At 39.2% G+C, this 13,614-nt stretch overlaps 1 protein-coding gene across 4 annotated transcripts in view; it reads right to left on the bottom strand.

Moving 5' to 3' along the window:
* Window positions 1-13,614, bottom strand: part of BTBD8 (BTB domain containing 8) — a 94,493-nt gene that overhangs the window by 79,480 nt on the left and 1,399 nt on the right. For 2 of the 4 annotated variants that reach the window (XM_069597780.1, XM_069597789.1), the window contains exon 2: window positions 7,160-7,354. The exons of the other annotated variants lie outside the window; for them this stretch is intronic. In XM_069597780.1, the coding sequence (XP_069453881.1) occupies window positions 7,160-7,354 (195 nt within the window). The remainder of the gene's footprint in view (window positions 1-7,159; window positions 7,355-13,614) is intronic. 4 annotated transcript variants of the gene reach the window in all.

Here is a 13,614-nt window from a genome sequence, read left to right as displayed (position 1 = left end):
AACATCATTCCTTCCAAAGAACACCCAGGACTGATCTCCTTTACAGTGGACTGGGTTGGATCTCCTTGCAGTCCAAGGGACTCCCAAGAGTCTTCTCCAACAACACAGTTCAAAAGCATCAATTCTTCGGTGCTCAGCAATCTTCACAGTCCAACTCTCACATCCATACATGACCACAGGAAAAACCATAGCCTTGACTAGACAGACCTTAGTCGGCAAAGCAATGTCTCTGCTTTTGAATATGCTATCTAGGTTGGTCATAACTTTCCTTCCAAGGAGTAAGCATCTTTTAATTTCATGGCTGCAATCACCATCTGCAGTGATTTTGGAGTCCAAGAAAATAAAGTCTGACACTGTTTCCACTGTTTCCCCATCTATTTGCCATGAAGTGATGGGACCAGATGCCATGATCTTCGTTTTCTGAATATTGAGCTTTAAGCCAACATTTTCACTCTCCTCTTTTACTTTCATCAAGAGGCTTTTTAGTTCCTCTTCACTTTCTGCCATAAGGGTGGTGTCATCTGCATATCTGAGGTTATTGGTATTTCTCCCGGCAATCTTGATTCCAGCTTGTGCTTCCTCCAGTCCAGTGTTTCTCATCATGTACTCTGCATATAAGTTAAATAAGCTGGGTGACAATATACAGCCTTGACGTACTCCTTTTCCTATTTGGAACCAGTCTGTTGTTCCATGTCCAGTTCTAACTGTTGCTTCCTGACCTGCATATAGGTTTCTTAAGAGGCAGGTCAGGTGGTCTGGTATTCCTATCTCTTTCAGAATTTTCCACAGTTTATTGTGATCCACATAGTCAAAGGCTTTGGCATAGTTAATAAAGCAGAAATAGATGTTTTTCTGGAACTCTCTTGCTTTTTCTATGATCCAGCAGATGTTGGCAATTTAATCTCTGGTTCCTCTGCCTTTTCTGAAACCAGCTTAAACATTAGGAAGTTCATGGTTCACGTACTGCTGAAGCCTGGCTTGGAGAATTTTGAGCATTACTTTACTGGCGTGTGAGATGAGTGCAATTGTGTGGTAATTTGAGCATTCTTTGGCATTGCCTTTCTTTGGAATTGTAATGAAAACTGACCTTTTCCAGTCCTGTGGCCACTGCTGAGTTTTCCAAATTTGCTGGCATATTGAGTTCAGCACTTTCACAGCATCATCTTTCAGGATTTGAAACAGCTCAACTGGAATGCCATCATCTCCACCAGCTTTGTTCGTAGTGATGCTTTCTAAGGCCCACTTGACTTCGAATTCCAGGATGTCTGGCTCTAGGTGAGTGATCACATCATCGTGATTATCTGGGTTGTGAAGATCTTTTTTGGACAGTTCTTCTGTGTATTCTTGCCACTTCTTCTTAATATCTTCTGCTTCTGTTAGGTCCATACCATTTCTCTCCTTCATCAAGCCCATCTTTGCATGAAATGTTCCCTTGGTATCTCTAATTTTCTTGAAGAGATCTCTAGTCTTTCCCATTCTATTGTTTTCCTCTATTTCTTTGCATTGATCACTGAGGAGGGCTTTCTTATCTCTCCTTGCTATTCTTTGGAACTCTGCATTCAGATGCTTATATCTTTCCTTTTCTCCTTTGCTTTTCACTTCTCTTCTTTTCACAGCTATATGCAAGGCCTCCCCAGACAGCCATTTTGCTTTTTTGCATTTCTTTTCCATGGGGATGGTCTTGATCCCTGTCTCCTGTACAATGTCACGAACCTCTATCCATATTTCATCAGGCACTCTATCAGATCTAGTCCCTTAAAATCTATTTCTCACTTTCACTGTATAATCATAAGGGATTTGATTTAGGTCATACCTGAATGGTCTAGTGGTTTTCTCTACTTTCTTCAATTTAAGTCTGAATTTGGCAATAAGGAGTTCATGATCTGAGCCACAGTCAGCTCCCAATCTTGTTTTCACTGACTGTATAGGGCTTCTCCATCTTTGGCTGCAAAGAATATAATCAATCTGATTTTGGTGTTGACTGTCTGGTGATGTCCTTGTGTAGAGTCTTCTCTTTCGTTGTTGGAGATACCCCACACCCAAGGTCAGGGGCGGTGGCCAGGAGGAACCACCCCCCACCTGAGGCTAGAGGCGGCGCCCGAGAGGGGCAACTCCATGTCCAAAGTCAGGAGGGGCAGCAGTGAGGAGATACCCCTGGTCCAAGGTAAGGAGCAGCAGCTGCGCTTTGCTGGAGCAGCCGTGAAGAGATACCCCACGTCCAAGATAAGAGAAACCCAAGTAAGATGGTAGGTGTTGCCAGGGGGCATCAGAGGGCAGACACACTGAAACCATAAGCAAAGAAAACTAGTCAATCTAATCACACGGACCACAACCTTGTCTAACTCAATGAAACTAAGCCATGCCGTGAGGGGCCACCCAAGACGGGCGGGTCATGGTGGAGAGGTCTGACAGAATGTGGTCCACTGGAGAAGGGAATGGCAAACCACTTCAGTATTCTTGCCTTGAGAACCCCATGAACAGTAGGAAAAGGCAAAATGATAGGATACTGAAAGGGGTACTCCTTGGGTCAGTAGGTGCCCAATATGCTACTGGAGATCAGTAGAGAAATAACTCCAGAAAGAATGAAGGGATGGAGCCAAAGCAAAAACAATACCCAGCTGTGGATGTGACTGGTGATAGAAGCAAGGTCCGATGCTATAAAGAGCAATATTGCATAGGAACCTGGAATGTTAGGTCCATGAATCAAGGCAAATTGGAAGTGGTCAAACAGGAGATGACAAGAGTGAACATCGACATTCTAGGAATCAGCGAACTAAAATGGACTGGAATGGGTAAATTTAACTCAGATGACCGTTATATCTACTACTGTGGGCAGGAATCCCTTAGAAGAAATGGAGTAACCATCATGGTCAACAAAAGAGTCTGAAATGCAGTACTTGGATGCAATCTCAAAAATGACAGAATGATCTCTGTTCATTTCCAAGGCAAACCACTCAATATCACAGTCATCTAAATCTATGCCCCAACCAATACGCTGAAGAAGCTGAAGTTGAACAGTTCTGTGAAGACCTACAAGACCTTTTAGAATTAACATCCAAAAAAGATGTCCTTTTCATTAAACGGAACTGGAATGCTAAAGTAGGAAGTCAAGAAACACCTGGAGTAACAGGCAAATTTGGCCTTGGAATACGGAATGAAGCAGGGCAAAGGCTAATAGAGTTTTGCCAGGAGAACGCACCACAGAGCCTACTCTACAACAAAGCCACAGAGCCTACTCTACAACAAAGCCACTATACCACCACCTACTAGAAAAACAAAAGTGTATACAGTATTTTACAACTGAAGGTTGGAACTCAACAATGAACCAATGATCTACACTGGAAACTGATAATGATTTTCTAAATTACACTTAAAATATCTGTTTAAATTACAGCATATCATACTGTTCTTACAAACAGAAAGCCAAAGTTAGACAATTTTCTGTTTATGCTTATTGTAGCTTCATATGAAAAAACTCTGAAATAATAAAAACAGATCATTTAAGCAACTGTCATAGCATAAAATGAAGAAAAATAAGCCAAATCACACACATATATTTAAAGTTTAATTATCCAAAAGAATTTTCTACACTAAAGTCAACATTTTTATTATAGGCAAAAAGTATGTTAGCAAATAACTAAAAGACTAGAATCTAAAAAATACCTAGGACTCAGGACATAATAACACAAAAATCCAACTCTGATTTCTCATAAAAGTTAAACTGATAATTGGTACTAGTATTAAGGATAGACATACAGACCAAAGGAAATGAATTGAGAGACCACTAATAAACCCTAATGTCTATGTGTTAGTCACCTTGGGCTGCCATAACAAAAATCATAGACTGGTGACTTAAACAGAACTTTATTTCTCACAGTTCTGGAGGCTAGACATCAAGATCAGGTGCCACCATGCTGGGGTTCTGGTGAGAACTCGCTATGGCTTGCAGTTAGTCACCTTTTCACTGTATCCTTACATGGCATAAACAGAGAGAGAACAACTCTCTCTCTGGTGTCTCTTGTTATAATGGTACTGTTCTTATCATGCTGCTGCTGCTACTGCTAAGTCGCTTCAGTTGTGTCCAACTCTGTGCAACCCCATAGACGGCAGCCCACCAGGCTCCCCCATCCCTGGGATTCTCCAGGCAAGAACACTGGAGTGGTTCGCCATTTCCTCCTCCAATGCATGAAAGTGAAAAGTGAAAGTGAAGTCGCTCAGTCGTGTCTGACCCTTTGTGACCCCATGGACTGCAGCCCACCACGTTCCTCTGTCCATGGGATTTTCCAGGCAAGAGTACTGGAGTGGGGTGCCATTGCCTTCTCCAGTTCTTATCATGAGGTCCCATCTAATCTTAATTTACCTCCCAGAGGTAAAAATCTCCAAATACCATCACATTAGGCAGTAGAGCCTCAATACATGAATTTTCAGGGGAAACAACTCAGTCCACAGCAATAGGCAACTGATTTTCAACAGGATATATTGACAATCCAATGGAGAAAGAACAGTCTCTTCAAAAATAGCACTGGGACAACTAGATATCCAACATACAAAAGAATAAAGTCAGTCCCCTTCCTTATAGTATATACAAAAATTAACTCAAAATGGATCATAGGCCTGAATGTAAGAGCTAAAAGCATAAACCCAAAAAATTTGTAGAAAAAAGTGTAAGAATAAATCTTTGTGACCCTAGAATAGGCAATGGTTTCTTATCTATAATACCAGCAGCAAAAGTGACAAAAGAAAATTAAAAACTAGGCTACATTAAAAATCTACAACTTTTGTGTTGTAAATGACATCATCAAGACAACCCACTGAATGGAGGAAAATATTTGCAAATCGTATGTCTGATATGAGCCTAGTATCTAGAATACATGAACTGTTTTATAACTTAATGATATAAAGACAAATAATCCAATTGAAAAATGGACAAAGGATGTGAATAAACAGCTCTCCAAGGCAGATATACAAATAACAAGCACAAGAAAATATGCCCAAATCATTAGCTACTGGGGAAGCACAAATGAACCTCAATGAGATATCACTTCACATACACTAGGATGGATATAATAAAAATGACAGAAAATAACAGCATGTGTTATAAGGATGTAGAGAAAATGAACCTTCATACACTGTTTGAAGGCATGTAAAATGGTATAGCCTCTTTGGAAAAAGAATTTGGCATTTCTTCAAAGAGTTAAACATAGAATTACCATATGATCCAGCAATTCCACTCCTGGGTATATTGACCAAAGAGAAATGAAAACACAGGTGTACACACACACACACACACACACACACACATTGCATAGCAATGTTCATAGCACAATGTGCTGTGCTATGCTTAGTTGCTCAGTTGTGTCCTACTCTTTGTGACCCCATGTACTGTAGCCCATCAGGCTTCTTTGTCCATGAGCATACTCCAGGCAAGAATACTAGAGTGGGTTGCCATGCCCTCCTCCAGGGGATCTTCCTAACTCAGGGACAGAACCCAGGTCTCCCACTTTGCAGGCAGATTCTTTACTGTCTGATCCATCAGGGAAGCCCAAGAATATTGGAGTGAGTAGCCTATCCGTTCTCCAGGAGATCTTCCCAACCTAGGAATCAAACTGGGGTCTTCTGCATTACGGGCAGATTCTTTACCAGCTGAGCTACCAGGGAAGCCCTCACAGCACCATTTGATCCAGCAATTCCACCCCTAGGTATATACTCAAGAGAAATGAAAATGGGTTCACACACACACACACAAACTGTACAGGCATATTCATAGAAACATTAACCAAAAGTGGAAACAACATAAATGTCCATCAACAGAAGAATGGACATATAAAATGTGGGACTGCCATACAATGAAATATTATTTGGCAATAAGAAGAAATGAAGTAGATATATGCAGCAATATGGATAAACCCAGAAAACATTATGCTTAATGAAATAAGCCAGGCTCAAACCCCACAAACTGCATGATTTTCTTTATGTGAAAAGTCCAGAACAGTCATGGAAAATAGATTAGTGTTACCTAGGGCAAGAGGTGAGGGAGTATAGAGTGATAGCTAATGGGTAAGGGGTTTCTTTTGGGGGTATTGAAAATGCTCCAAAATTAAATTGTGATCGTAACTCTGTAAATACTAAAATCACTGAATTATACAAGTGAAACATCTGAGCTATATGAATTATACCTCAATAAAAATGCTTTTAAAAACCAGTAATTGACAAACCTATAGTACTATACAATGACACAACTGCCTAGTATCGGCTTCAAAACTTAGTTCCACATTTACATAACATCATTATTAAACTCTAAAATCAAGAATCACTAGTAAGTGCATACTTAGACCTCACTGCTGCTGCTGCTAAGTCGCTTCAGTCGTGTCCGACTCTGTGCGACCCCACAGACGGTCTCCTACCAGGCTTCTCTGTCCCTGGGATTCTCCAGGCAAGAACACTGGAGTGGGTTGCCATTTCCTTCTCCAGTGCATGAAAGTGAAAAGTGAAAGTGAAGTCGCTCAGTCGTCTCCGACTCTTAGCGGCCTCATGGACTGCAACCTACCAGGCTCCTCTGTCCATGGCAGTCTCCAGGCAAGAGTACTGGAGTGGGGTGCCATTGCCTTCTCTGAATTTAATGCTTAATAATATAGAAGTCAGTATGTTGCAATGGTTCTCAACAGGGGGCAATTCTACCTCACAGAGGGCATTTGGCAATCTCTGAAAACATTGTGGTATTTACAACTTGGGGTCAGGGCTCAGGAAGGCCAATGACAGCCAGTGGCCGAAGGCCAGAGATGCTGCTAAACATCCTAGGATGCACAGTATAGTCCCTACCCAACAAAGAATTACCCAACTTAATAGCGCCAGGGTTAAGAAACCTCAGCATAGAGTAATTCATTCAAATTACTGGACAGCGGTACCATTTCCTTTCTCTCAGGATCAATCTCAAATGAAAAATTAGCCTTTCTGAATACTAATCCTCTAAAAACTCTTAATCCTAATACTTAGACTCTACTAACACTATTACGATAATATGGAATTTAAATGAATGGATTTCTTAGAAGGCTATAAAACAGCTATGAAAATATATGAAATAAACACATCTATATGTTTAAAAATAAACAAATACATACTAGATTTAAATAAGAAGAAAAAAGATAAAGAAAGCACTTACTGTAAAAATGTTCTAAATTCTGAAGCTTCAAAGTTCTCCACAGCGACATGTTCATGATTTTTTACGTTATCTCTATGTCCAACAGTATGAAAATAGAAATCAGGAACCCTTGCTAAAAGGACTGCTTTGTGTGCTTTGAACAAAGTACAACCTATAGAGAAAGTAACATCTGTATGTACTTCTTCTCTTAGAAGCCTATAGGAATAAAAAGGAACCATAGTTTAATTAGTGATGCTTAGAAATATATAACACACTCATTTTCATAAAATAAGTTTTAAAAATAACACATAAACTAAAAATACAGATAATATAATATGAAAATGAGTTTATTCTCAATTCATTCAAAGAATATTGTTTAATGTTGGTTTAGAATGCAATTTTCTAAAATTTATAGTGAAAAAAAGGTAATTACACTGAAAGAGTAAGACTACTTTTCCAAAAAATATCTTTCCTTTTTAATTCCTTCCAACAATAAAGTTATCTTCTACGTAGGTTGATTTTCCTCTAAAATGTACATACTTTAGATTTATTTTGGAAAGATAACACAAAGTAATGTGTTCATTGACTATTCAATCAACTTTTAAAAATCTTACTAAAACTGAAGCCAAAAAAGTAAACAGCAAACCAGATGTGGTAATAGATAATTCAGACCAGAAACTGGTACACTATTGTGTTCCACTGTTAAATACAAGTCTGAAATGCAGGCTTAGCTGTCAAGAATGTGACACTGAAGTCCTTTTCCATTGACCACCCCCCCCAAAAAAAACTAGAACTAATCATGCTCTAATCTCTATTATCAAAATGAGGGACTCATGTGGAAAGCCCATTCAATGTGGACATAATTAACATGCAGACATACTTATGGTAAAGCTGTCATGTAAAGTGACAGAAGAACAGAGACCAGCATCAAAAGAGAAAGCTGTCAGACAATCTCTTTTCCTGTGTGCTGACTCTGTATTCTTACTCTGCAACATTAAATAATACTTCATATTACATAACAGTATCATCAGCAAGGCATGCATTCTCAGAGGACTTCTGTACTGCAGGATATAACTGGTGACCACACTAAAACATGATAGGAGGCACACGTATGGATAAAGACATCATTACAGTGAAAGCTCAGCATGTTGCCATTGACACACTCCCCCAAGACTCGGTTAATGGCTCCTTCCTCTGGTCCCTCAGTACATACCTCTATAGCACTTTTGTCACCGCATCATTATTATTTTTGTATATCTTTCTCCCTACCAGATAATGAACTCCCTAAAGGCAAAAACTGTGTAATCTTCATTAGATAGCTCAATATCTGCTTTTTGGATTTTGTTATATTTTACACTAAACAAAACAAATGTTTCAGAGTACAAAGCTTTTAGAACCCTGGAAACAGTGACCAAACAAGATGCATTTTAGTTAATATTTTAATAAATTATTTTCATAAGTGATTATTAAATTTACACAAAAATGTATTGATTTTCCAAACATTAACAAAAACTCAAATTGTACAAATACTCCATTTATTCTCCTTCCCACCCATCTTCTACCCTTCCCCTACTCCTCTCCAAAAGAAGAACAAGCATTTACTTGGGGGAGCCGACAGCCACACAGTTCATTAGGCAATCTGTCTTGTTTATAATAGATGCTCAGGAGTATTTGTCAAATTTAAAAAGTCAATGTGTTTTTAAAAATGTTAATGTGAAAATGCGGTGCTTTTTATTTTATAAAACCACTTGGATCAATTACAAGTAAATCCTGTTATCTGTTGCTGTTGTTTAGTTGCTAAGTTGGGTCTGACTCTTTTGCGACCCCATGGACTGTACCCCATCAGGTTCCTCTGTCCATAGGATCTCCCAGGCAAGAATACTGGAGTGTGTTGTCATTTCCTTCTCCAAGGGATCTTCCTGACCCAGGGATCAAACTGAGTCTCCTGCATTACCAATAGGATTCTTTACCACTGAGCCACCAGGGAAGCCCCTGTTATCTGTCACAAGTAACAATATTTGACTAAGGGGAGGTTTATGATTCATCTAATAATAAACCCTAGTGGAAGGACAGGTTGGAGGAAAGGCTCAGTGGTGTCCAGACCCAGCTTTCTTGCATCTTATTTCTCTGTCAAGTACTGTATTCACCTATCAAAAGCATTTCAGTCCACTGATTAAACCAAACTTCTCACTAAAAATTTATTGAGCGTGTAATATGAACTAAGCACTGGGGACACAAAGATGACTAAAATGTAGTATCTGCCCTCAAGGGGTTTATAGAAGAGATGGAGGCCAGGTCTGAAAAATAAAAAGTATGAAATATTCAATAGGACAAACTAGTAAAATTTTTTCAGGGACAGTTATAAGAGAAGACCTTATAGAGGACAGGAAAACCATACGGAATTTTAAAGACTGAGTAGGAATTGATCAAGAAAGCAATGCAGAGTAGAAGGGATTCCTGCCTCCATGTTCCTTACAAAGGTTTGTGTGAGTGTGGAGCTACAAATTGGTCAATAGAGTACTGAGAGGCAAGAAGTGACAGGTGAAGCTGCAGGGATAAAGATGGGTAAGAGGCAAAGAGCTTAACTCTATCTCACAGCTGAAGGGGAATGACCAAATAGTTCAAAACATGGGCAATTTTATTTTTCAAAATATTATCTGTTATTGTGTAGAAAAGGAATCAGGGGAAAATGAGACTAGAGGGAGAAAAACTACTGCCCAACACAAATGAATGATGTACATGGCTTGAGCCAGGAGAGAAACATCAGTGATAGAAAATGACGGATTAACTTAAAATATATTTAGGTAATAAAATGGCAGGAGTTGGTAACTGGATGCAGAAGGTGAAGGTAAGGAAATAACCTAGGATCTCTCACATAGTTAGCTTAGACAGCTGGGTGCTGGTGATGTCACCAGCCATTTTATCTTCTATGCCAACTTCCCTCCTAAACTCCAGACATGTTTTCAGTTGTCCCCTGGATAAGGCTTCCTGAACATTCACCATCCTCCTTCCTTTTGAATGTCCTAAGATTCAGCACCATCATGTGTTTCTTTCTCTATGTTTCCACATGTAATTGGTCACCACGCCCATGAACTGCACACAGAAATCCATTTTATCTTTTCCTTTTTCACTGCCATTATGTATCCCCTGACTATCACAAAATCTAGTTGGTTTCATTTTTTTCCAATTTCTTTCCTCAATTCAAGATCTAATTATGCAAATCCTATATTTTTAAAATATGATTCTCCACTGCTTCTAGAATACATTCCAAATTCTTCACTGAAGAAAGGTCTCTATGATCTAGTCTTAGTTTTACCCATTCACCCTCATCTACTGTCACTTTGCTTGCCATACCCACAATCCCCTCCCAAATAAAGCTACCAAATTGTGCCACATGCCCCGAAGCTCTTAGTCACCTCTGAATGGACAATCGACTGAGCCAAGGTTAACCACTAGCCTATGTGGTAGTTAAACAAGTGAACTCTAGCAGAGATATTCTGTAATAATCAAGAGCCAACTGACGGAACTCTTAAGGGAGCTTTAAAGAAAATCCAAGGTATAGTAAGAAAAAGGTAAGGAGAGAATCAGAAATAAAGGAATAAAGATACTGGAAGATCATTTCACATAACTACCATACTTTAGAGAAAGAAGACTGACTGAATCTATATTCTGGCCATGAGACCTTGGGCAAATCACTTTAATTTCCCTGGAACCAGACTGCCAAGGTTCTTATTCAGACTTAACCACTTCTCTTGATGCTTTGCTTCCTCTGCCTTTTCTAAAACCAGCTTGAACATCTGGAAGTTCACGGTTCACATATTGTTGAAGCCTGGCTTGGAGAATTTTGAGCATTACTTTGCTAGCGTGTGAGATGAGTGCTAGTGTGGTAGTTTGTGCATTCTTTGGCATTGCCATTCTTAGGGACTGGAATGAAAACTGACCTTTTCCAGTCCTGTAGCCACTGCTGAGTTTTCCAAATGTGCTGGCATATTCCAGATGAACTTGCAGATGTTCAAGCTGGTTTTAGAAAAGGCAGAGGAACCAGAGATCAAATTGCCAACATCCTGTGGATATTCAAAAAAGCAAGAGGGTTCCAGAAAAACATCTACTTTTGCTTTATTGACTATGCCAAAGTCTTTACTGTGTGGATCACAACAAACTGTGGAAAATTCTGAAAGAGATGGGAGTACCAGATCACCTGACCTGCCTCTTGAGAAATCTGTATGCAGGTCAGGAAGCAACAGTTAGAACTGGACATGGAACAACAGACTGGTTCCAAATAGGAAAAGGAGCACATCAAGGCTGTATATTGTCACCCTGCTTATTTAACTTACATGCACAGTACATCATGAGAAATGCTGGGCTGGATGAAGCACAAGCTGGAATCAAGATTGCCGGGAGAAATATCAATAACCTCAGATATGCAGATGACACCACCCTTATGGCAGAAAGTGAAGAACTAAAGAGCCTCTCAAGTGAAAGAGAGTGAAAAAGTTGGCTTAAAGCTCAAAATTCAGAAAACTAAGATCATGGCATCCGATCCCATCACTTCATGGGAAATAGATGGAGAAACAGTGGAAACAGTGTCAGACTTTATTTTTTGGGCTCCGAAATCACTGCAGATGGTGACTGCAGCCATGAAATTAAAAGACGCTTACTCCTTGGAAGAAAAGTTATGACCAACCTAAATAGCGTATTAAAAAACAGACATTACTTTGCCAACAAAGGTCCATCTAGTCAAGACTACGGTTTTTCCAGCAGTCATGTATGGATATGAGAGTTGGACTATAAAGAAAGCTGAGTGCCAAAGAATTGATGCTTTTGAACTGTGGGGTTGGAGAAGACTCTTGAGAGTCCCTTGGACTGCAAGGAGATCCAACCAGTCCATCCTAAAGTAAATCAGTCCTGAATATTCATTGGAAGGACTGATGTTGAAGCTGAAACTCCAATACTTTGGTCATCTGATGCAAAGAGCTGACTCATTTGAAAAGACCCTGACACTGGGAAAGATTAAAGGCAGGAGAAGGGGACAACAGAGGGTAAGTTGGTTAGATGGCATCACTAACTCAATGGACATGAATTTGAGTAAGTTCCGTGAGTTAGTGATGGACAGGGAAGCCTGGCGTGCTACAATCCATAGGGTCTCAAATAGTCGGACACGACTGAGCGACTGAACTGAACTGAACCTGATGCTTAGTTTCCTTATCTGTTAAATGGGGCCAGCAACAAGATTTACCTCACAGTGCAATAAATAAAACATTGCATGTCAGCCCAGTGTCCAGTAGGATGGTGATAAGTATTAGGTATTTTTATTACAACTGTCTTGAACAATCATCCATATCTCAATGAAGTCTTATAAGAGAATTGTTGTCATATCCCAAGCAACTTTCCAATTCTACATTAAATCTAGCTTTTTGACAACTGAAACTGTTTCCCATTTTTTCTCACTTCTCCATATATCCCATTGCCTCAGATAACCCAGAGGTGTCTCTGTTCCTTGCTTTTTGGTACAACCCAATATAACTTGCTTTCCCCAAAATAAATCAAGCTCTTCCAAATCTCTATGCCCTTATAAAAGCCATTCTCCTCTCTTAGATACTCTCCAACTTCTTTCCTAATTTCTACCTAATAAAATTTTAATCAATCCCTAAAATATCACTCAACCATCACCTATAAAGCCTCACCCAAGTCACCCCCTTCCCCATTCCTTTTATTTGGCTATTATCTCTCTCACTAGAGTGCAAGCATAATATCAAAGTCATATTTTACTAACCTTTGATTCTTTAAAATGTAATACAGTGTTAAGTACATGGGTGCTTGCTACTTCATTAATATTTGTAGAATAAATCAATGATATTGCTGTGCTTGAAGATGAATTTAACATAGCATTCAAGGTGGCTGGGTGAGCATATGAAAATTTTTTGTTATTTTTAAAACAAAACCTTTGCTTGTAACAAGAACTTGGGAGTTCAGGATCCTATCCTTATTTGCTGCGAGGATGAGGATAAATTGTTCATCTGCTATACTTTCTTTATTATCAAATTTGTTGTTGGAGTTGGTTCCTATCTACTGGGAAGTACAACTAAGTCTCCATAAATGCTATAGTAACTCTAGGGCAATATCCATCACCTGCTATATTTTTAACTTCATTTTTATATAAATTAGGCATATTACCTTCCTTAAATTCATGACAACTTCAAGGCTAACAACACAGCTAGAATAATAAAGCCACTTAAGAAAAGGCATGCCTCATCCTTAGAGATTCATCCTAGGAGCAGATGAATCACTCTTTTTTTTTTCCCTGTCTTTTACATCAATTCCCCCAGTGGTGGAGACAAGGCAGAATCTCTCATGGAAATGCCCACATTAAAAGGACTTTTTTTTTTTAAGCTTTATAAAGTTCAGTTTATATTAATAGCTTCTGGAGCTTTAACTGTGAGCCACAGTAAGTACTTTTAAATGTTGCACAACTGTTA

This window comes from Ovis canadensis, chromosome 1 (genome assembly GCF_042477335.2).
Source record: "Ovis canadensis isolate MfBH-ARS-UI-01 breed Bighorn chromosome 1, ARS-UI_OviCan_v2, whole genome shotgun sequence".
In the NCBI taxonomy this organism is placed as follows: domain Eukaryota; kingdom Metazoa; phylum Chordata; class Mammalia; order Artiodactyla; family Bovidae; genus Ovis; species Ovis canadensis.
Note: the sequence above shows the minus strand (reverse complement) of the source record. Positions and strands in the feature narration are given on the sequence as shown.